General features: G+C 38.3%; 2 protein-coding genes across 4 annotated transcripts in view; one reads left to right on the top strand and one right to left on the bottom strand.

Annotated features, from left to right (window-relative positions):
- LOC149268378 (uncharacterized) overlaps positions 1-22,234 on the top strand; it is a 107,019-nt gene that overhangs the window by 4,422 nt on the left and 80,363 nt on the right. The window lies entirely within an intron of this gene.
- The window catches only part of Drl-2 (tyrosine-protein kinase derailed 2), a 55,588-nt gene continuing 34,305 nt past the window's right edge, over positions 952-22,234 (bottom strand). For both annotated transcript variants that reach the window (XM_089471864.1, XM_089471863.1), the window contains exons 8-11: positions 16,647-17,068; positions 16,444-16,584; positions 16,082-16,378; positions 952-15,991 (exon numbers count right to left, since the gene is read on the bottom strand). In XM_089471864.1, coding sequence (XP_089327990.1) covers positions 15,880-15,991; positions 16,082-16,378; positions 16,444-16,584; positions 16,647-17,068 — 972 coding nt within the window. In that variant the 3' untranslated portion in view covers positions 952-15,879. The remainder of the gene's footprint in view (positions 15,992-16,081; positions 16,379-16,443; positions 16,585-16,646; positions 17,069-22,234) is intronic.

Raw genomic sequence — 22,234 nt, forward strand, 5'->3', positions numbered from 1 at the left:
TTTTGCTGCCTCTGTCTCAGTCCAGTCTCCTCCTCTCCTCTCAGCGCCCTTACCGTTGCAAGTGATTCATTTGGCTGCAGCCCCAAAACTATGCAACATTTTATCTGCACCCGCAGCTGTCTGCAATTCTGTTCGATTTGTATCTCAGTCTGCGCTCCATTGTCCATTGTCTCTCTAATTGCCGACTCGAAGTTAAATTGTTGTTAGCCCCTCAGGGCTAAGACGGGCTATGAAAAATGCGCGATTGGCGTAAAATCGCATTGAACGCGACTTTCAAATTGCTTTCAATTAAGCTAACAACTAGTGGAAGAAACTTTTACTTTTCAAACTGCGTTTTCATAGTTTGCACTCAAATCCAATTTTTCCTCTCTATTGTCGAGAAATTATTAGTCGAATTGTTTTGTTTAATGAAAGCATTTATTTATGATGGCACGTCCGTGCCTTCTTAGACTTCGTTTTATAATGAATTTACAGAATGTATATTATATTCTTATAGCTAGAGCCGCATAGCTGTGCTGCCGGTTACGCCAGCAGCAGAGCGGCTTCATTCATATACATATATGCTTAGGTATAAGTGTTTATATATTAGCTTAATGGTCTGGCGAGAGTCGCAGACGGAGAGGGGGTAATGTGTCCACTTGTTTACGAAACAGTCGCGCATGCAAAATATGCCGACTCAGCGGAGTTAGTGCACTGGTGAGGCCAATGCACTTGAGAGTGATCATATTACTTCTTATTTATGTATGTTTAATTGTAACAATGTATTTGTGACATTCTTTGTGTATGTAAATATATATGTCTTGAATACAGTGAACATTTAATAAAGTGGACATACTACATCTCCCTCCTTTTGAAAAATAACGTAATTTTAATGGAGTTATTTTCTTAGTTATATTACTTATCCAAATATATTTTTTTTGTGTTTTGTTTCAAGCAGGTTGATCATTCCTGTTCTTGATTTTTTTTTTTTTTTTTTTTACTAGTTTAATTATTTATATTTTTATTTTTGTTCCCCTTTTTTTTTTGCAATTAATTGATTATGAATTAAACATTTTTAATCTATCTTTATGTACTACTTGTTTTTTATTTTTATTATTTGAAATTGTTATATTATCGTTTTTTCCTATGCTTTCTACTTTGTATGGTCCTGTATATTTGAAATCTAACTTATGACCTGTTTCGTTATTTAGTAGAACTCTATCGCCTATTTTTAATTCAAAATCTAAACTATTGCTATCGTAATAAATTTTTTGTTTTTTCTTATTTGTTTCTAGCATTAGCCTAGCTCTCTTATATGCCTGTTCTAGTCTGAATTTTGATTCCTTAGCATAGTCTTCTACATTATATAGTGGCTTAATTCTATCTATGCTATTAAAATCTTTTGGCAAGTTTGACGTTTTGCCGAACACGAGCTCATATGGACAATAGTCATGTGCCATAGAGGGTGTTGTGTTAAAACAATATACGAAGTATCTTAACCATACGTCCCAATCTGTCTTATCGACTGATATATAAGATCGTATGAATTCGTTAAGTGTTCTGTGGCTTCGTTCCACGGTACCTACTGTCTGGTGATGGTGTGCGGTTGAAGTCATGTTTTTAATTTTAAGATTTTTACATAAGTCTTCAATTATTGAATTTTTATATTCTGTACCCATGTCCGTAATGAACGTCTTCATTGGACCGTATACCAGAATAAAATTTTCAAATATAGCTTTTGCTACCGTTTTCGCACTTTTGTCTTTAATTGGGATTGCTACAAGGTATTTTGTTAGATCGCAGATTAAAGTTACTGCATATTCGTTTCTGTATTCTGATTTGGGTAAAGGACCGATCGTGTCTACAATTACCCTGTCGAAAGCTCTCTGTGGAGTTTCGGTAATAGTTAATGGAGTCTTTGTGTGTTTAGTCGTTTTAGACTTTTGACACTTCTCACATTTTTTTATATAATTCGATATATCTTTTGTCATTTTATTCCAGTGATAATGCCTTTTTATTTTGGCTATCGTTCTGGCTATTCCAGTATGACCTCCTTGTATTGGGTCGTCATGGAACGTAAACAGTATTGCTTCTTTTTCTTTATTATTATCGTTTGATAATAGGGTCACCGGCTTGAGTAGCGCTACTCTTAAAGATTTTAAATATTTATTGCCCATTAATTTAAAAGATTCTATTGAGATAATCTCAAAGATCTTTTCGCTCGGTGCCACTTTGAGTTTGCTAATATTAAGTATACCGGCTTCTGATTCAAGCCTTTGAAAGAACTGACCTAAGTCAAAAGTTTCATTGGTGTACATATTGCTAACATCAATTCTTGCGATAACACTCTTTCCTTGTTTTAATAAACATAAAGAATTTGTTATTCGCAAGGTCACTACTTTTCGTACTTCGTCATTTACAATGACTTCGTATACGTTGGGCTTAGAAGCATTTGGAGTCTGCTTTTGCAAGACCTCCTTTTCTTTTTCTTTTCCTGCGCAGGAATTTAACTGTTTACTTTGATTTCTGGTAGTGACTTTCAGAATTTTATTATTTGTCTGTATATTTTTCAAATCTGTTATTGTTATTCTAGATAGCGCATCGGCTACGTAGTTGTCTTTTCCCTTTAGAAATTCTACCGTAAAATTATATTCCTCTAGTTCAAGTCTTATTCTGGTGAGTTTGGAGCTCGGATTTATCATTGAAAATAGATATGTGAGTGGCCTGTGATCTGTTTTGACAGTGAAGTGTCTACCATAAATGTATGGCCTGAAGTACGTTATTGCCCAATGTATGGCTGTTAGTTCCTGTTCTGTTGTGCTTTTATTACTTTCTCCTTTAGTAAAAGATCTTGATGCGTATGCTACCGGGAGTTGAAGTCCATCTTTGTTTTGTGTCAGGACTGCTCCACAAGCTTGCTTACTAGCATCCGTTATAATGCAAAATTCTTTGCTGAAGTCTGGGTATTGGAGGAGTGTTGGATTCATTAATGCCGATTTTAGATGTTCGAAGGCGTTTTGGCAATCCGCCGTCCATTCGAATTTGACATCCTTTTTGCATAGCTTTGTTATGTGACGAGAATAGTCGGCGAAGTTTTTAATGAATCGTCTGTAGTAATTACAAAAAGCTATAAATCGTCTAGCGCTGTCCGCATCATGTGGGACTGGGTAATTTTGAATGACGTCGTATTTTTTGTCGTCGGGTAAGATTCCTTTATCTGTGCATTTATGTCCTAAGAAAGTGACTTCATGCATGAAAAATGAACATTTTTCTGGATGTAACTTTAGGTTGTACTGCCTACATTTCTCAAAAACATCAGTTAAGTTTTTGAGCATATGTTTTTCGGAGCAACCAATGACTATTAAGTCATCCATATAAAGGAATGCTTGAGAGGGTTCAAGTCCAGAGAATGCTACAGTCATCATTCTCTGAAACGAATTTGGCGCTATTTTTAAACCGAATGGTAACCGCGTGAAGCGATATGAACCGTTGGTTGTTGAAAATGAAGTAATATCTCTTGATCTTTCTTCGAGTTCTATTTGGTGAAAACCTGACATTAAATCTAGGCATGAAAAGAATTTCGCTCTACCTAGTTGATCTAAAATATCATCAATTCTAGGGAGTGGAAATTTATCGGACAACAATTTTTTATTTATTTGGCGATAGTCAATTACTAATCGCCATTTTTTTTCTTCAGTGCCCGGAAGGGCCTTTTTGGGAACTAATAAAAGTGGGCTATTATAGGGAGATACGGACGGTTCGACTATTTTGTCGTCAATTAGTTTTTTGACTTGTTTCTGAATTTCTTCTTTTTGGCTGTGAGGATTTCTATAATTTTTTATATATATCGGTTCATCATCTTTCAATCTCAGTTTTTGCTTATAGAAATTATTTGTGGTCATTGGTTCGGTTTCTAAACCAAACACATCACTATATTGTACGCACAGTGACGTTAGCTGTTTATGGAATAATGGCGGAAAATTTTTTGATAGCTGGCTTAGTACAATTTTTTCTCTTTTTTCTGGAGTTGTTGTAACTACTTCGTAGTTTGAAAGTGGTTCATGTTTTAAACTATTTATGCTAATTAATTGGTCTTCGTTAGTTGTATTTAGTATTCTTAAGAATGCGTTTTGAGAATTTACTATGGTATTTGCTATGTAAACACCATGCTGAATTTCTTGATTTGGAATAAGTATACTTTCTTCTTCTGAGTTTATTTTAATGTTTCTGATTACTTGAGATCTTGCTGGCAGAATTAAGGAGTTGTTGCCAGAACTGTATGTTATTTGAACATAAATGGGATATTTTAAATTGTTTGGTCTAATTATTAGCCAGTCTTCAGTTTGATTGAAATCCAATACGCAGTTATATTTCTTTATGAAATCTATTCCTAGTATTCCATCACATGGAATAGCGAAGTTTGTATTCACGATGTGAAAATCGTGTGGAATTATATATTTTGAAGTTTGTATTTCTATAGACGTAAATCCTTTGGATTTAGTAACTTCCTTACTTATTCCTTGTATGTTAATTATATTGTTTGTTTGGATGTTTTGATAAACATCCGAATTTTCTTTTAATATTGAGATGTCTGCGCCGGTGTCGACTAAAAAGACTAATTCATTTCCTGTACTAGCGTTTGTGAATTTTACATATATATTTTTGCTGAGATTGATAGTGTGAATTTCCGATATCTTTACTGCTGATTTTCTAAAGGGTTTTGTGAGTTTCCCGATGTGTTTTGGGCCACCCTAACATTGTTGTTATTATTGTTGTTATTGTATCGGTTATAACCGCTGTTCTGCTGATTATTTCCTCTACTGTTTCCTCTATTACTTCTATTATTATAATTTCCTCTATTGTTTCCTCTATAGTTATTTTGATTGGTGTTTTGGTAGCTGTAGCGATCATTATTATTATTATAATAACCGCGGCCATTGCCTCTACCACGACCTCTGTTATTGAAATTACCTCGACCCCTTTGGGTGTAGAACACCGTGTTGGGATTTCCGGTCATTTCTGTACTACACTGTACATATTTGGCTATGGCATCGTTCATTGTTTTGAAGTTGCCAGCCTCAAGGATTGTTTTTAATTTACTCTGTTCGCAATTTTTAATCATTGCGTCAATGGCTTCCTTGGTACTGAATTTATCAGCATGTTCTGCTGGTAAACCTTCATCAATATACGAAGCCTCAAGAAGCCTTCGTAAATTGTCTATTTCGGTCGTGAATTTTTCGGCCGTTTTTCCTTTTTGTATAGTTTTAGATAGTTTGGCCTTTACTACGTCGGATGTTTCACCAACTATAGTATCTTGAAGTTTCTTTATTATAGCCTTTATAGTTGTTTCGTCTTGGACTTTATATAGTGTTGAGCCAACAATTTTTGATTTTATTACTTCAACAGCTATATCTTCAAATGTGCCTTTTGTAAGATCTACTAACTTCAAAGCTCTTATGAATCTTTGAAGATGTATTCTTTGTCCGTTGAATTCCGGAATGGCATTTGAAATGTCCTTTATATAGGCTCTTTGTTCGTTTATATTTGCCATTATGTTTATTTTTCTATCTACTATACTTGTATTAGAATCTATGTCTGAATATTCTTCTATTTCATTATCGGGTTCCGATAATGTAAATAGGGCTGGTATTGTTAGATCGTTTAGATCTTTTTCTTTTATCTGAGTTTCGGACTCAGAATCGGAATTTTCGTCAGCTGATTCTATGTTAGTGAATATAGCTAGAGGTGTGTTTAATACGGTTGGTATGAATATATCTAACTTATATTTTTCTTTTACGTTTATAAGGTTCGAACGTAGTTTGATCAATAGTTTTGAAATCTTTGTCCAATTTGATTTGTCTATTATTTCTCTATTGTCATTTACTAACGTTCGTGCGTCGTTGAATGAATCAACGAGAATTTTCGCATGCTTATATAATGTTTCTTTTTGTATTGTCCTATTCTGTGTTACACATTTATAAGACTTGCTAAATTTTTCTTTTATTTCGCGTATATGGAGGCTGAGTTGTTCCCAATTCATTCTTAGGATTTAAAAGCTTTTTAGCGATGCAATCGCACCATAACTTTATTGGATTGTCCTAGAATGGGGTTATATTCAGTTACAATTTTAGCCTGTAAATAAGGAATTGTTGTCGCTAAGACAAGACCTTGCTCGATTTGGGTCAGACCATATAATGGACATGTAACACCACCGAACATTTCCATATATTCTCCTGAGAATTCATATACGCTTATAAATTTTTTGTGCTTTTGAAACACATTTAATGATCTCACTAGGTATTCTGGCTCTCTGCTGAGGACTTGCTGACATAGGTCTCTAATACGTGCGTTTGACATTTTAGTTGTTTCCTATATATTAGACAAATATTTGTGTTTTGAGTGTGTTTTTATTATTAGACATATATAAAAGTTTTCTCTCTTTTTTTTTTATTTAAATTTATTCCTGTTTAGACCGTCTGTGCATTTATTTAGATCTTGTCTAGATCATTAGCTTGGCTTAAGGCCCTCTTTGTAATGCATTTGTTATGCAGCAAATATGCTTTATAAATTACATATGCACTCATAATAATGACGATTATAAACAGCAATATATTTGTTATTTTAGAGTCCATATTATTTGACTCAATTTTGTTTATTACGTTAGCAGTGGAATCCACTACCTTTGTGTCTACGAGTCCCATTTTGGGTGCTACTCCTAATTCGACTAATTTTTCTGATATCTCTTCAAATTTACTTATGCTATTACTTCGCATAGAAGTATGAAACGATAATATAATAATTCTCGATAAATTTCTTATATATTTATTATATATATATATATATTTTTTTAATTCATAATCAACTTAAATTTTTTTATAATATAAAATAAATTTTTTTTTTCACTTCGTCATATTTTCATTCTAATATAGTTTCCCTATTCGATCAGCGCAGTGATCTCCTGTCTAATGTTTCGTATGGCTGTCAGGCCACACTCTATTACGAGCAACGCAATTATCGCTCAGTATTACAAACATATCTTTACATTTCATGACTTAATTTAATTCTTAGTTTAACAATTTTTCTTTTAAATTTAAATTTATTTTTATATATATATAGAAATATGTTGCGCGCTCTATGTAGCGCTGCCGGCCCTATAGTACTTGGTCTGTTGGGGCGCCGGTGCTGGTTCCGCACAGGCTGTTGGGGCGCCGGTGCTGGTCCTTCTCACTCCTTTTGCATGCGCGACTGTTGGGGCGCCGGTGCTGGTTCCGCACAGGCTGTTGGGGCGCCGGTGCTGGTCCTTCTCATGCATGTATATACGCAGTGAGGGCTCTCTAGTGGTCCAGCGCAGTCAGCAGGGCATGTCTCTTCCGGTTTTGTTTTTAGTTGCTTTTTTTGTGGTACATCTTGAAATTTAATTTCATTAATAACTTTTATTTTCTTGGTTTTATTTTCGTTTGTAGAGGTTGAGCTTTTATGTTTTTGCTGAATCGACTCGATATTGTCGATTTCAGCTTGTATGTTATTGCCTCTTTCCCAACTTATTTTCGTGTTGGTGGCAAATAACAGCTTTAGGAGTTCGGCTTTTTTATTCTTAAGCCTTCTTTTAACTCCACTGCGCCTATTTTTAGGCATAGCTCAGAGCCTCTACTCACTCAGTTGATGCGGCTGTTGGCATTCTTGGCCTTCTCGCTGTAGTCCTCCTCGCTGGATGTGCGCGGCTACTTGTCGTCCTTGTCGACGTTGCTGCTGTACTTCTGGGCCTGCTGCTGCTGTTGTTGCTGATCCGGTTAGTCCTTAAATGGTCCTGTCACGGTCGCCATGTCGAGAAATTATTAGTCGAATTGTTTTGTTTAATGAAAGCATTTATTTATGATGGCACGTCCGTGCCTTCTTAGACTTCGTTTTATAATGAATTTACAGAATGTATATTATATTCTTATAGCTAGAGCCGCATAGCTGTGCTGCCGGTTACGCCAGCAGCAGAGCGGCTTCATTCATATACATATATGCTTAGGTATAAGTGTTTATATATTAGCTTAATGGTCTGGCGAGAGTCGCAGACGGAGAGGGGGTAATGTGTCCACTTGTTTACGAAACAGTCGCGCATGCAAAATATGCCGACTCAGCGGAGTTAGTGCACTGGTGAGGCCAATGCACTTGAGAGTGATCATATTACTTCTTATTTATGTATGTTTAATTGTAACAATGTATTTGTGACATTCTTTGTGTATGTAAATATATATGTCTTGAATACAGTGAACATTTAATAAAGTGGACATACTACACTATATTTTTTATGTTTTCATAAGCAGGAATAAAGAAAAAAAAAAAAAACTATTCTACAAAAACATTTTCTCTGTAGATTCTGTAACTGACAATTTTCATGTAGTATCTCTTGTGTGCTTACCTGGGCGGCATAACTGCAGGTGCGGCAGGTGCTCCATTTACACGAGCTCCCCACTATTTTGCTTTATTTATAAGCATTAAAGCTAGGCGCACACCGCTTGGATTATAAATATTTCATTTTGCTCTACCTTATAATATTTACGTTTAATCAAAGGGAAAATCGATTGCAATAACTGAAAACTGTAATAAAATTTTAATAAAATCGAGTAAGCGCCCCTTGTGAACTGTATACAAAAATATTACATCTCTGAATATTAATATCTCTGCAGAGCTACGCATATACTCTCCACAATTGCTGTAAATATTAAATAATAATGCATTGGATTTGAATACTCTAACAGAGAGACGTTTTTAATTTGGATAATGGGAATTGTTTATGCTATGGCTAGTAGACTTTTAAGATAGAGAAAGGATAGGATGGTCGATAGAGAGGATTATGAGATATTCGTATATATATAGAGCAAACTGAGCTCAACGTTTCATAGGAATTAGAATAAATATGTAAATCTATGTTCTGTATAACTGTAACAAATTTTATTTTAAAATTATATCATAAAATTACTTTATATTTAAATACTATTATACACTACAATTAATCTATTGTAAGGCCGTTTTAAATATTTTCTCTTTATACTTTGATAACTCAGTATTATGATGATTTGGCTCAGTTATCATGATTAAAGATTCTCACAATCCTCAGTATAATGATTATAATATTGATGCTTAGTAAGTCATTTATAAATATTCATATATCGTAGTACACACAGCTCAATAATAATCTACCTGATTTCAGCCAGTCACTGCTTTAAGGGCATATCGTAGTCGGCTACTCCCCAGTCTACTGTATTGCTTGTTTTCTTATTGCAATGCTTGCAAATGTATTTATTTTGTGGTTGTGAGCTTTTCAGTTCCGCTAAAAATGTATTACACAGACACGCACACACACATACAAAGAGTCACACACAGACACGCACACACACACGCTTGCATATATCATTTTAATTAAAGGCCCAAAGGCGTTTAAAAGAATTGAAACTATACACACCCACACCTACCCAACTACATAAATCCTCACACACACAGACACATACACACATCTACTCACACACACACAGATATGCAAAATTGATTATATCCGCCAAATTCCACAATTTGTTTACCAATTCAGAACAATGCCAAAATGATTGCAAATGAAAAACAGTCAACGGGAAGGAGCGAGCGTGAAATAAATATGAATTTCATTACATTCATTCCATACACATACATATATAGAAAGAGTGTGCAATAAAAATTAATTTTGCTTAAATTGATTTCAATTTATTTTGATTAAAGCGCTTTGCCCCATAATCCCCGGCACAATCATATGTCAGCGTTCGTAATGCGGATTTTAATTGAGCAGCCAAAGAGATAGAAATCGCATTTAATAACTGGAAAAGCTGGAATGGAAAGTTTCAAAAATCAAAGCAAAACCAATTCCAAAGAGTTGACATTGCAATTGCATTGAAATTTATCGATTGCGGCTACGGGGCGTATGAGTGATGCTATGAATAGATATAATAGAATATTCTTCCTTATGATTAAAATGTGTCATAGCCAAAAGATAAATAAAATAATTTATACATTTGGCTGCAGCTCTCTCAGCTGAAAGGTCAACAGCTTTCAAAATTTTGTTTTTGGCCCGAATTGATTTTGTTTTTCAGTGCAGTTATCTGATCTGTGATGCCAAAATGGCTGAGGGCAGTCAAAAATGTTCGGCTGTGATAGAACATGAAAAACATTCGACATTATTTATCCATTTATGATTGCTGCTGGGTGCTCTGTGCCCGGGTTTTAAGTGTTGTAAATGGCTGCAAAATGCACACACGCGTCATTAGTGTCGACAATTATGAGAGCGCATAAAAACACGTTAGGCAGTGGCAGCGGCGTCTGAGGGGGGAGGGGGCATGATTGGCTGGGCGGGGCAGCAGTACCAGCAGCTGATGTTCAGCGTGTGTGTGTGTGTGGCGCCTGATTTTGGGGCACGCACAGCAAACAAACAAGCAGCAGCAACAACAACAACAACAACAACAACAACAACAACGGTCAGCGACACCCGAAAGCCCTTTGGTCAACTGTGCGAGTTGTTCGAGTTTTTGCCAGCTCAGCGAACAAACACACAACGTGGCACTTTTTATTTTTCGCCACTTGCCACTTGCCACTTGCCACGCTTGCCACTTGCCACTCGACAACAAAGTGCTGGCGTTATGAAAACGAAAAGCGAATGTCCTCGCACCAGAAAAAAACAACAAAAATAGAAAAAAAAAAAAACACAAACAAACGCAACACAAAAACAAAAAACTGACAGTGATTTTGTAATTAGAGCGCACAGCTGAAGCAGGGTGAGGAGGCGGAGTAGAGCAGAGGCACGCTGTAAATGCGCCGAGTTCAGCATTTGACACGCACAGCAAATATATCCAGCTGTAAGTGTGTGCCCCAGTGTGTGCGTGTGTGTGTGCAGTTTAACACCCAGCTGGATTTGACTGAAGCGTACCAAATTAAGTAGTTTGTGCTTTGTGCATTGCTCACTGAAGTGAAGTTTATGGCTAGTCGGGTTATGTATGACGAAAGCAGTGCTAATGGAAGTGAAGATTTCAGTGGTAGTTGAAGAAGAGATAATACAATAATAAAAGAGTAAATTTCAGTGCAATTAAATTTATATTCTCCATTTTATAAATAATATAATAATATAAAAAATAAATGAGGAGTGAATCTATCTCCATCTTAATTTTTATACTCAATGCCAAACGACCTTTTTCTTGCGCATAGTAGGAAAACGAAGCTAAAGGCGTTGCTACCTTAGCTCTCTGTATACAGTAGAAATCCGATAGTTCGAAAGGGCAAGGGAATCAGAGTTTTTTTTGATTTACACAGAAATTGAAATCGAGAATCGAGAATTATTGAGAATGAATTTCTTTCAAGGGGATAGAATTTTTTTTGGATTTATCGCGATTTTCGATTTAGCGGGGTACGAATTATCGAGGGTCGACTATATATTCTTTCTTCTTATATATACTCACCTATATACTATGATCAATATCTTCTAAAAAGCCTATATAAATGATATATGATCTATGTATATATTCAAAGTAGATCTTGGCCAGTTGAAGCACTAGATAAAATTTTTAACTGACTTATATATGCCAAAAATACTATAAGAAAATCGAATATCATCATAAAATATCAGCTAATTAACGTCTTTATGTATGCCATAAGTAATTCTGACATTCGTAAAAAGTTCAGCACATTCCCGTTTTCCTCAATGCCAGACTTGGCTGTGTGGTAAAGACATCACCAAGTTCTCTGTTTACGTATTCCAAAGATCACTTGGAGCGGCTCTTCAAGATTTCAGCGTGTTCCACGTTTTACCCATGCCAAAGGTACATCTTATATAACTGAAAATTTCAGCTAGTTTGGTTCACTTTATAAGACTCTCGCTTCTATCTGTCCCAGATTTGTTCATATCGTCAAAATTGTCAGCTTGGCTGTCAAATTGACATTTCTATCTGTTAGAGCATGCCAAAAGCAATGAAAAGGGCAAGAAAGCTTTCAGTAGCTGTGCAGTTTGAGTGCTCCATAAAAAATGGACGCGAGCCAAACGAGGTTTTTTGTGCTGCTGTAACGGCAAAATAATGTTTTTTTTTGTTTTCTTTATATTCTTTTAACCACGATGTAGCAGCAGTAGTTTTTTTTCATCATCCTTCCTTTCTCTTGCCGCGCTGCTACTGTGTGGTACGTGCCGCGGCATGGACATCACGCATACGCCGCATAAGCCAAGACAAGCCAATCAAGTGAGCCAACAGCAACGGCAGCAATGGCAACGCCAACTGACAGCCCCAAACGAGTGCATGCAACAACAAAGTGTTGCAAGTGTTGCCTGCTTCATACTTACTTGTCGTAGCTCTGTTGTGAGACGGAGTAAAACCCATTGAGAGATAATAATAATAAAGAGAGCTTTGTCAGTTTTGTTGATGATTCAAAAGGAACATTTATTTAATTTGCTTTTTGTTTTTGTTTTTGTTGTTGTTCATTTAGTTTGTTGTTGCTTTTGTTGTTTTTCTTTTGGGCAAAAATTGAATTTCTGCATTTGCTTTTTGCTAGCTTAAATTGCCAACCACCCACAGAGTTTGAGTTTTCCGGAAAACCCAAAAAACTGTCGCACGAATGAAACTACATTAAGTGTGTGTGTGTGTGTGTGTGTGTGTTTGTGCATGTGTGTTGGGTGGGCAGGGTGTGTGTATGTGTGTGTGTGTGTGCGAGTGTGTGGGTTAGTTTAGCAAATATTTATCCAATACACATACATAGTATACTAGGGTACACACACATATATCTTAAGTTAGACAGAGACAGTGAGTACATCTATATAAAAATTGGGCAGTGTTAAAGAGTGAGAGATGTTCGGAATCTGAATGTTGATAATATATAGGTTTTTTTTTTGCTTTGCTGTGACATGTGTGCGTGTGTGAGTGTGAGTGTTGTTTTCTTAAAAATACATAGAGAAAACCTAGTTGATGCATATGTATTAGTCATCGTATCCTTTTGCAAAAGTTTTCGATTTTTCGGTATTTGAAGACGAACACATAAAAAAACAACAAACAAATATCCCTCAGGGATATTGTTGGCTATTTGTTTTTGCTTTGCTTTTGAGTTGTTCAATTTGATGACAAAATATGCATACATAGCTGGTACATACATACATACATACATACATAGAGACATTCAGAAGTTAGAGTATTTTATATAAATATATTTATATATGAAACACATTCAGTTAGTTAAGAGTTCTTAGTGAGTGAGTGCTGTGTGTGTGTGTAGTGTGTAGTGTGTGTGTGTAGGTGTGTTTGTGAATTATCTTTAACTATTTAAAACTGTTTTACACTTAGTTTGGGGTATTTTTTGGTTTTCTTCTGTTTGCCATCTGCCTAGCAGCTTCACTTAGTCTATATATACTACATAGAGTTGAGAGATCAGAATCAGAGAATTATTAGCTAGTTTCTGGTTTTCATTATTCGTTTCTCAAGTTAGTTTTTGTTTTTTTTTTTTTTTAGTGAGTATCTAGTAGTAGTAGTAGTATTAGTAACATTCATATTTTGGATACCTTCGAGTGCAAAGTAAAATTCAGTTTGTTCGATTAGTGTGCTTAGAAAGAAAACATATCGATGTATATATATTTATATATATAGTAGAGTGATATAGCTTACATAGTTTGATGAAAAAGCAGTTGCTGGTATTTTCAAAGAAAAACGTTTGCTTATACAGTATTTTTGATACTTTTTCGGTATTTCTTTTATTTTACAATATATTGTGTAGTTTTTCTTTCGTCTATTTGGTTTTATTGCACATTTTAACAATTACAACAACATTTAATTAATATTTCGTATCTCGTATTTCGTGCTGTGTATTCTATGAATTCATTTCTTGTTGTTGTTGTTATTGTTGTTGCTTGGATTTCAAGTTGTTGTTTACTGTTTGCATGACTTGCGAGCAACTTTGAGTTGCTCTTAACTTTTAACAGAAATGCAAATAATAACATAAATAGAAACAGAAACTGGAAACAACGTAACGGAACTTCAACTAAAACTAAAGCAGAAACAACAACAATAATATCTTAAGCTAAGCTAGAAACAGGACGAGCAGTTGCAACAAAAATAAAGCATAATCAAGAGCAGTAAAATCATAGAAGATACCCTGTAAAAACGGTGTAGACTTAGCTAAGTACAGCTAAGTAAGCTTAGTGAGTGACGTGAGTTCAAGGAGCAAAAGTCGTCAGTCTTCCTTAAAGAAGTATAAGAGCTTTGTGCGGATGAAGAGCCTTGAAAGTTCTACTGCTTGTCGAGCTTAAGTCTCGATGTCAGCCTTAAGTCTAAGAAGCTTTCAAAGCGCATGAATGCTCAAATGTACTTTAATGTCATCCAAAAGCTTGACGAGCCAAGTTTCTTATATGTACTTTCTGTTTAACGAGCTTTTAAGTTGTTTAAAAGCTCTCTTAGTGCATAATTTTCATGTGTGCAGTATACTTCTTCATTGATCATGGTTTGAAGAGAGCTTTCGGCTTAGACAGCTCTGAAAGCACATTAAAAATTGGCCTGGCATGTTCCAGATTTCTCTTTAATTAGCATACACTGCATTTATAGTTGAAGTGCGATTGAGATATTCCCTTGCAGCCGCACAAGCGTCTAATAAAACTTCAGGCAGACTGAGTTAGCTGAATTAGTAGTCAGTTTTATAACTGAATTAGTGTGAAGCTGTGTGTGTGTTTGTGTGCTTGAATTATGCATGTGTGTGTTTGTGTGTGCGTGAGTGCATTTCATGAGATTTAATTTTGGGTTTGCTCCGCTTTGTCTCTAATGGAATTTCGTTGATAACTTTTCTAACTTTGACAATTGATTTGAATTTGCATTGCTACGTTTAACAATTGAAAGCGATTTACATTGTCTACCTTTTCACCTGATTCTGATTCTGATTCTGATACCGATTCTGATTCCGTTTCTGTTACTAATTTGAACTTCAGCTGCTTCAGTGCCTCATATTGACTCGCAATCAGTCGAGATTTTTCTTATTTCTCTTATAAATATCCATATGTGATAATCATATATAATATAATAATATTTAAATGCTCGTTTGGTAAATAAATAAATAAATATATTTCGTTTTTTTTTTTTTTTATAACAATTGAGGACAACATTTGAGAACAAAAGGTTCCGTATTTTGTTGTCGCACATTCAAATCTATTCACTGCTCTTTCTCTCTCTCTCTCTCTCTCTCCCATGTTCCTGCTTAATTTAGCTTTCTTCTCTTGTCAAATACACATTCAATAAAATATGCATTCTCATTCGCATTCAAGTATCTCTTTTATTCGTGCTCGAGGTGAATATCGATAAACGTATATCTATATATACAAATACGTATATATTTCTTGTAAGCCTGTGTACTTGTCTGTATTCAATTTCTAGCTACTTTATGCTCAACTGTACTTGAACACTTGCATTCCAGCAAATGTATTCGCTTCAATTATCAGGAAATCCTATTTTGAAATGCGATTGCCTTTCTCTTAAGGGAGAAAACGTTTCTGGGAACACATCTCGAATGCAATTTTGTCTTTTGTGCCTTCAAGTGGAGTTGGCTGCAATTGTTATTGACTTAATTGGTTTGTTGTGCCACTTAAACGCCTTAACATTTACTTATATAATAAATTGCTATATACTATATTCACATACATACATACATTCATATACATATACATTCATAGAGAATTTGGTAACAGGTAATTCACATTCAATTCTCACATTTAAAATGTAAAAGTTTTCAATTAATTTATCTCACGTAAATCGTCTCTCTCTCTCTATATCTTTCTCTTTCATTCTCCATCTCCCTCATTCAATTGAATACTTAGCCTGCAGTGCTTATCAGTTAGTCAGTTCATCATCATCGTCATTCCCATCATCATCGTGCTGCTTAGATATACATGCCCAGATCGACGTGAAAGTCCTGCAGATAGGACAACAGCTGCGAGGGCGTTGGACGCTGTTTGGGCTCACAGTGCCAGCAGCAGTTCATTACCGTAAAGCTGCATTTGTGGTTGAGAGGGTGGGTGTGTTTGGGGTTTGGATAAAGGGTTGCATAATTGGCCAATCAAACAGGCTAAAAGGCTACTCACAATTCATCCGGGCAATTGACGGGCTGCTCCAGACGATAGCCGGCAGCCAAATAATTAGTAAGCTCAAATATGTCCACCTCCTCGTGCGGCATCTGGGCCAGTGTGACCAGCTCCCAGTACAGAACGCCCAGAGACCAGACGTCGCCCTGTGTGGTATAGATCTTCTTCTGCAGCGACTCCAGCGACAGCCACTTGAGCGGACGATTCTCATTGTCGCCGAGGCAGTCGTAGTCATCCGGGAAGAGATCGCGCGAGAGTGCGCTATCGCAGATCTTAACGTATGACTCCTCATCGACGCTGTGTGGGGATGTGCGCAAGGCAGTTAATATGGATACTCTGCCCCTCCCCTTCCCACTACTTACTAGCAATTGCGTGTGGCCAGATCCTTGTGCACGATTCCCAGTGAATGCAAGTAGGCCAAGGCCTTGGTAATGTGCAAGCCAAACTCGACCAGCTGGCGAGTGCTGAGCGCTGTGCTAGACTCCCTCGACTTTTGCAAGTAGCTGCAAGGCACGTGGAAAATAGAAGCAATCATAAGACAAAGGAATTTCGAAGGGCAGCTTACATCTTCAGGTTGCCCTTGGACGGATAGGGGTAGGCGATCTCGGGTGGGCCGGGCAGCTCGGTGTTGGCCAGCAGGGGCGCTAGTATATGCTGATGACTGACGCCAATTAGCAGCGAGGCATCCTGCAGCAGGCAGGCCACCTGCGTCAGTGAGGCGCCGTCGATGACAGTCTTTACCAGGGCATCGCACGTTTCGCCCAGCTTGCCAGCATAGATGCGCCCAAAGGTGCCCTCCTTAATCAGCTGTTCGTAGCTCAAGGCGCCGGGCTGCACGCTGGGTATGCGGCGCAGACGCTCCTTGGTCTTATCGCCGTGGCCGTGACTAGCTACTGTGATGGTGCTGCCGGTAATGCCGGCAATGCCACCAAAGAGGCTGCCGCTGCCGTTGCCCCGACTGCTCTTTGGCGTGGACATGCTGCAGGGCTGTAAATGGGAGAATGAAAGAGAGAAGGAGGATGAGATAAGAAATACTTAAAGGAAGGAATTATGGGCTCATGGCTTAAATATTGCCAAGGAATGCCTGTGAAACAAAGTATAGAAGATTTGAAGAGAGGGTGCTGGTGGTGTATGGTATGTTTTCTTATAAGGAATTAGTCTGCGATTTACAGAAAAGGTTTAATGGGTGATACCCAAATAGCAAAGAGAGAGAGAGAGAGAGAGAAAGATTTCTTTAAAGGGACTTATACGAGGAAACTTATAGAAAGCTTCACAGCAACCGTCTGGTAGAGTAGAGTAGAGTCTGTGATTCCCTGGATGAGTTAGCAAATCACTTCTTAAAGCGAATTTCTATGTGATTCCCAGGAGGTTTATCGAAATGATTTATAGAAAGTTCTAATAAAACCCTCTATTAAAGCGAGATGAGAACGAACGATTCCCCTTTGCTTGCCTTAATTATATTATAATCTTAGATAAAATTTACAAGCGAAACCTTTTCACCTGCTTTATGCCCTAATGCCTTAACCCATGTGGTGCAGGTGCTCAGAGTGTTTTCTATTATCATATAAAACGAAACTCTTTTGGGGGGCCAATTGATGAACTTGGGGCAGCACAGGATGGGGGCTCACAGTTGAATATTACACATGGCGGGGACTCAATGGAAACGCAATTTCATCAACCGGATTTGCATCTTTCAGTTTGCATCCGTTTACCGTTAGTCATGCACTTGGCTGCGCTTCGTTCATTCATTTTAATGAATTGAGTTCCGTTTCCGCTTGAAGGAACTGCTGATGTTGCCAACTGGCTGGCAGTTGGCGTTGCCAACGCCATCAAACGCCTGCTGCCTGCTGCCTGCGCCATAATTTGTGTGTGGCCCTCGGGGAGGAGTGGCAAAGCGTGGGCTGCCCGTAGTGGGTAGACGGGCCAAAGGGAGGGGATGGGCAGGAGAGGGGAAGACTAGCTCTGTATCCGCCAGGACAAGCCGTAGTTGTCTTACGGCATGAATAATTTATTGGTTGGCAAAAAGCTTTAATTCGTCGAGCATTATGTTTGCATAGCCTTGTGCCAGGAGCCACTAGGGGCCAGGGGGCCAGAGGAGCAGGCCCGAAGTGTAGCAGAAGCCAAGCCCTAGACCAACACGAACAACAACACGGCATGAAGGCATGAAGGGCGCAGCTGTAGGAAATTGCGAGATGAGTTGTATAAACAACGTTTTTCCCGGTCGGAAACGAGGGGATAGGGAGCACGACGGGCACTCAAGATGTATAAAGAAGATAGCGCGACAACACAGCAGCAGCAGCAGCAGCAGCAGCAGGAGCAGCAGGAGTAGGAGCAGGAGCAGCTCCTTAGCCATTGCCAGCAGCTCATTTATTTTCATAAAATTCACACAGCGAAAATCATTTACCCGCCCGTTGAGCTGCATGGGAACCTAGGAGTCTAGGCGGCTAGGGGATAGGGGCTAGGGGCGGCTGCTCTAATAAACTCCAAGAAAAATCTCTTCATTTCTTTCTTAATTTGGTGTGGAAAATTTACATAAATGTTACAGCTACAGCTGGCTATAGCGGCCGAGCCACCTGAGACAACTGTCCAATAATTTTCGTTTATTAAAAGTAACAGCTTTATTTGGAGCACCAGCGTTACATGGGGTCCGCTCCATGGCAGTGGCAAAGGGAGTTGGACAAGCGACGGGCAAGAGCAACTTTGACAGCAATAAAAACAATAGTTGTTCGCCCATTGTTAGTGAATTTCATTCATTATTGCCTTTATTGCCTTTTCTGGCTGCCCCTAGCTGTCTGCTCTTCCGGCTGTCTGTCCGTCCGTCTGTCTGTCTGTCTACTGGTCTGTGTTGTGTTGTCCTTTATTTTATTTGTTCCTGCTCGTTGTTGCTGTCGCACAAAGAAAATTCAATTAAAACGCAACAGTATCGCACTCCATCATCAAAGCTCCAACTCTAGCTACTGCGAGTGTGACTGCTGCTGCTGGTGCTGCTGCTCCTGCTCCTGCTGCATGTCCTGTCCGCTGGTTCAAGCTCATCAACGCGCTCGCTTGTCCCCTCGTCAGCGGCTGCTCGTGAATGCGACGCTGGCGATAAATCCTTGTCGCCCAGCTGGTCCAACGACATGCAAAGCGCTACACACACAATGCGACTGAGAGAGAAGGGCAGGTAGAGAGAGGGAGAGAGAGGGAGGGAGGAGGAGCTGTGTACTACAGCGACAAGCAACAATGTCACCGACAGGCACAACAAAAGTGTCTGCGGGCTGCACCGGCGTCGCTTTTATGACCCTAACTAAGACAGAGGGAGAGGCTGGAACTTCCTTTGCTTGTTCGGCTTGTAGAAACAAGCTAAAATTCCATATATATACACATAGATGTATATATGTATCTCTATATATATGTGTGTGTCTACATATATCAATTTGCGTGTTTTTATTGCCTTTTGTTGTTCTTAGCATTAGCTGGGCGAAGAAGTTGCCCTCCCTAATGAGCAGAGTTCAAGTGTAATTAGATTTTATGTAAGCAGCTTACACACACACACTCGCAGTAGCTGTTGGATAATGCAGCAAAGTTTGTGTGAATTGAATCAATGCAGAAAATGAAAGTGGCACGAAAAGCGTGCTAAATTTAATTATAAAAGTAATGCGAGAAAGGTTTTTAAATGCTTTTCTATGAAATTTGCTAGTGAAGATGAAAAGGAATTCTAGGAATGCCGTCGGAAAAAACTAATAGAGCAGAGCTGTTCTATGAATAAGAAGAGAGCAGAGCTGTTCTATGAATAGGAAGAGAGCAGAGCTGCTCTATGAATAGGAAGGGAAAATTAAAAGAAGTAAAGTGATGTACTACAGAAGTATTAGGTTGGTCGGAAATTGATTTTTAGGCTTCTTCATTTACTTTAATCTATGCGAGACTGAACTATACTTGAAACTCTCTAACGATACCGTTGGATAGACGAGCAGTCAACAATTAGGTTAGCACTTTTTATGAGGTGCTGAAATGCCTCCAGGTGGCTTGATTCGATGTAGTCAACCTATATAGTATTTATAACTGAAAAGATTGCGCGGCTCTATTCTTCTTCTTCTATTAAAATATGAAAATAACCATAATTTTTCTATGTAAAATTGTATTCTGAATAGTTATATGATAAGGGAAAATCATATTCAGAGTAGTAAATGAATTGCAAATGAATGGTATCTAAGACTCGACTAGACTCAAGATGGAACTACGTGGCTATCTAATCTCCTACATTCCATCACAAATCAATCAAAGAGCTTGACTTCCAGGATACTAGTGCATACTCATACCTTCTGTCCAAGCTTTATGTGCTTTGAAGCACAAGCCGAATCAGCATATTCAAATATTGCAATTGGAATCCTTTGACCTTTTCTTCATTAAATGCGAGCCAATAACCGAGAGTTGCTCTGGCAATGGTTCACTCTGGTTTACTTTGGTAAAAGCACATTTAAGCTGAATCACATTCCCTTTGTTTTCGATCAAATAACCAGCTGATGCCAATTCGTATGTCAATCGAGCACTTTCGACTGCATGCATGTGTGTCAGCAGATGAGGAAGAAGAAGAATCAGGGGGAATTAAGCCAACCAGAGCAACAGCAACAGCTGCCGCAGCAGCACCTGCAAAAGCCCACAAATAGTCAGCTCCAATGACTGGAAAAAGCTAAGCTATTTTTGTGAGAAATATTAAAAGTGCACGTCAAATAGACAATATTGCCATGGCTCTTACTGCTGCAGTTGTTGCTGTTGTTGTTGTTGCTGTTGTCTCTTATTGCTTAAACTGAAAATTGGAAAACATCCGTTTGCTGTCAACTGTCTGACTAGTCGCAGTTCTCTCATCTCGCTTTGCATTGACACTCAGATGAGGCGAGATGAGCTCAGGGCTATATAGCAGAGTGAGCTAGGGGTTGGGTTAGCTTTTTGGGAGGGGGAGGGGCAGCGCAACTGCTGGTTAGTATAAATTTGCACAAATTTAAACTGGATGAGGCTCGGGTGTCAGAGCAACAACGGCTGGGTGGGTGAAGGGGCTGGGCGTTATTGTTGCCAACAGAGGCGACACTTGGCAACACATAACCAAATAACAGCAGTGGCAGCAGCAGCAGGAGCAGCAGCAGCAGCAACAGCAGCAGGAGCAACAGCAGGAGCAGCAGCAGCAGCAACAGCAGGAGCAGGAGCAGCAGCAGCAATAGCAACAACAATGTGACTCAAAGCGTTGGCCATGTTGACGTTTGGTTTGCAGCTGTTTGGCTTTGTTGTGACATTTCTAATGACAACACAACACGGCAGGCAGCGGAGGGGTGGCTTGGTTTGTCAGGGGGTTGTCAGGGGGTTGGCTATGCAGCGTAGCTGCTGGTCTGCAAATGACATGTACACCACACTAACACACACAGACCAAGACACACAAAGACTCACACACACACACACACACGCATTAGCAGACATATACAAATTTCGGCTCACACACTTGACAGGCGTCTGATTTGTTTATGTCACTTGCAGCTCTATGGCTGCCCACGCACACACACACACACACACACACACACACACACACACACACACACACACACACACACACACACACACACTTCCTGCCTCTGCACAACCACAACGTTGAGTGGCGCTCCCTCGCAACTGGCTCGTAATTAAAAACGCTTGATGACAATTTTGCCAACATTTCGTGTTGCTTTTGCAGCGTGTTTGGGCTGCAACCAAAATGCAGCTGAAACTTTCAGCCAGCAATAGCAACAGCTACAGCAACAGCAACAACAACAAACAATGGCGACAGCAGTGACAAGCACAGTGACACGAGAGTGCGTAAAAAAAGAAAAGAAACTAAAGCAAGGAATATTTAATTGCTGTTGATTTGATTTGAAATAGTTGGTTTATGCAGCATATTGTATTTGGTATATTTTGGGTATTTTTTGTATACTACACATATTTAATTGCGTTAGAGTATATTCAGTAATTCAGTAAAAGCTGTATATAAATTATTCTTCTACTGCAACTTTAAGCAACTGATTCGCATAACTTCAAAATGTTCAAATCCATATTAAATTATTTAAATCCTTTCCTCGTTCATATAATGCAAACAAATACTTTTCTTATAAACTCTGTGATTAGGGTCTGAGCCCTGGGGCTCTATTGTAC

The sequence above is a fragment of the Drosophila arizonae genome, chromosome 5 (assembly GCF_054131065.1).
Source record: "Drosophila arizonae isolate 15081-1271.41 chromosome 5, UAZ_ARI_1.0, whole genome shotgun sequence".
Taxonomy (NCBI): domain Eukaryota; kingdom Metazoa; phylum Arthropoda; class Insecta; order Diptera; family Drosophilidae; genus Drosophila; species Drosophila arizonae.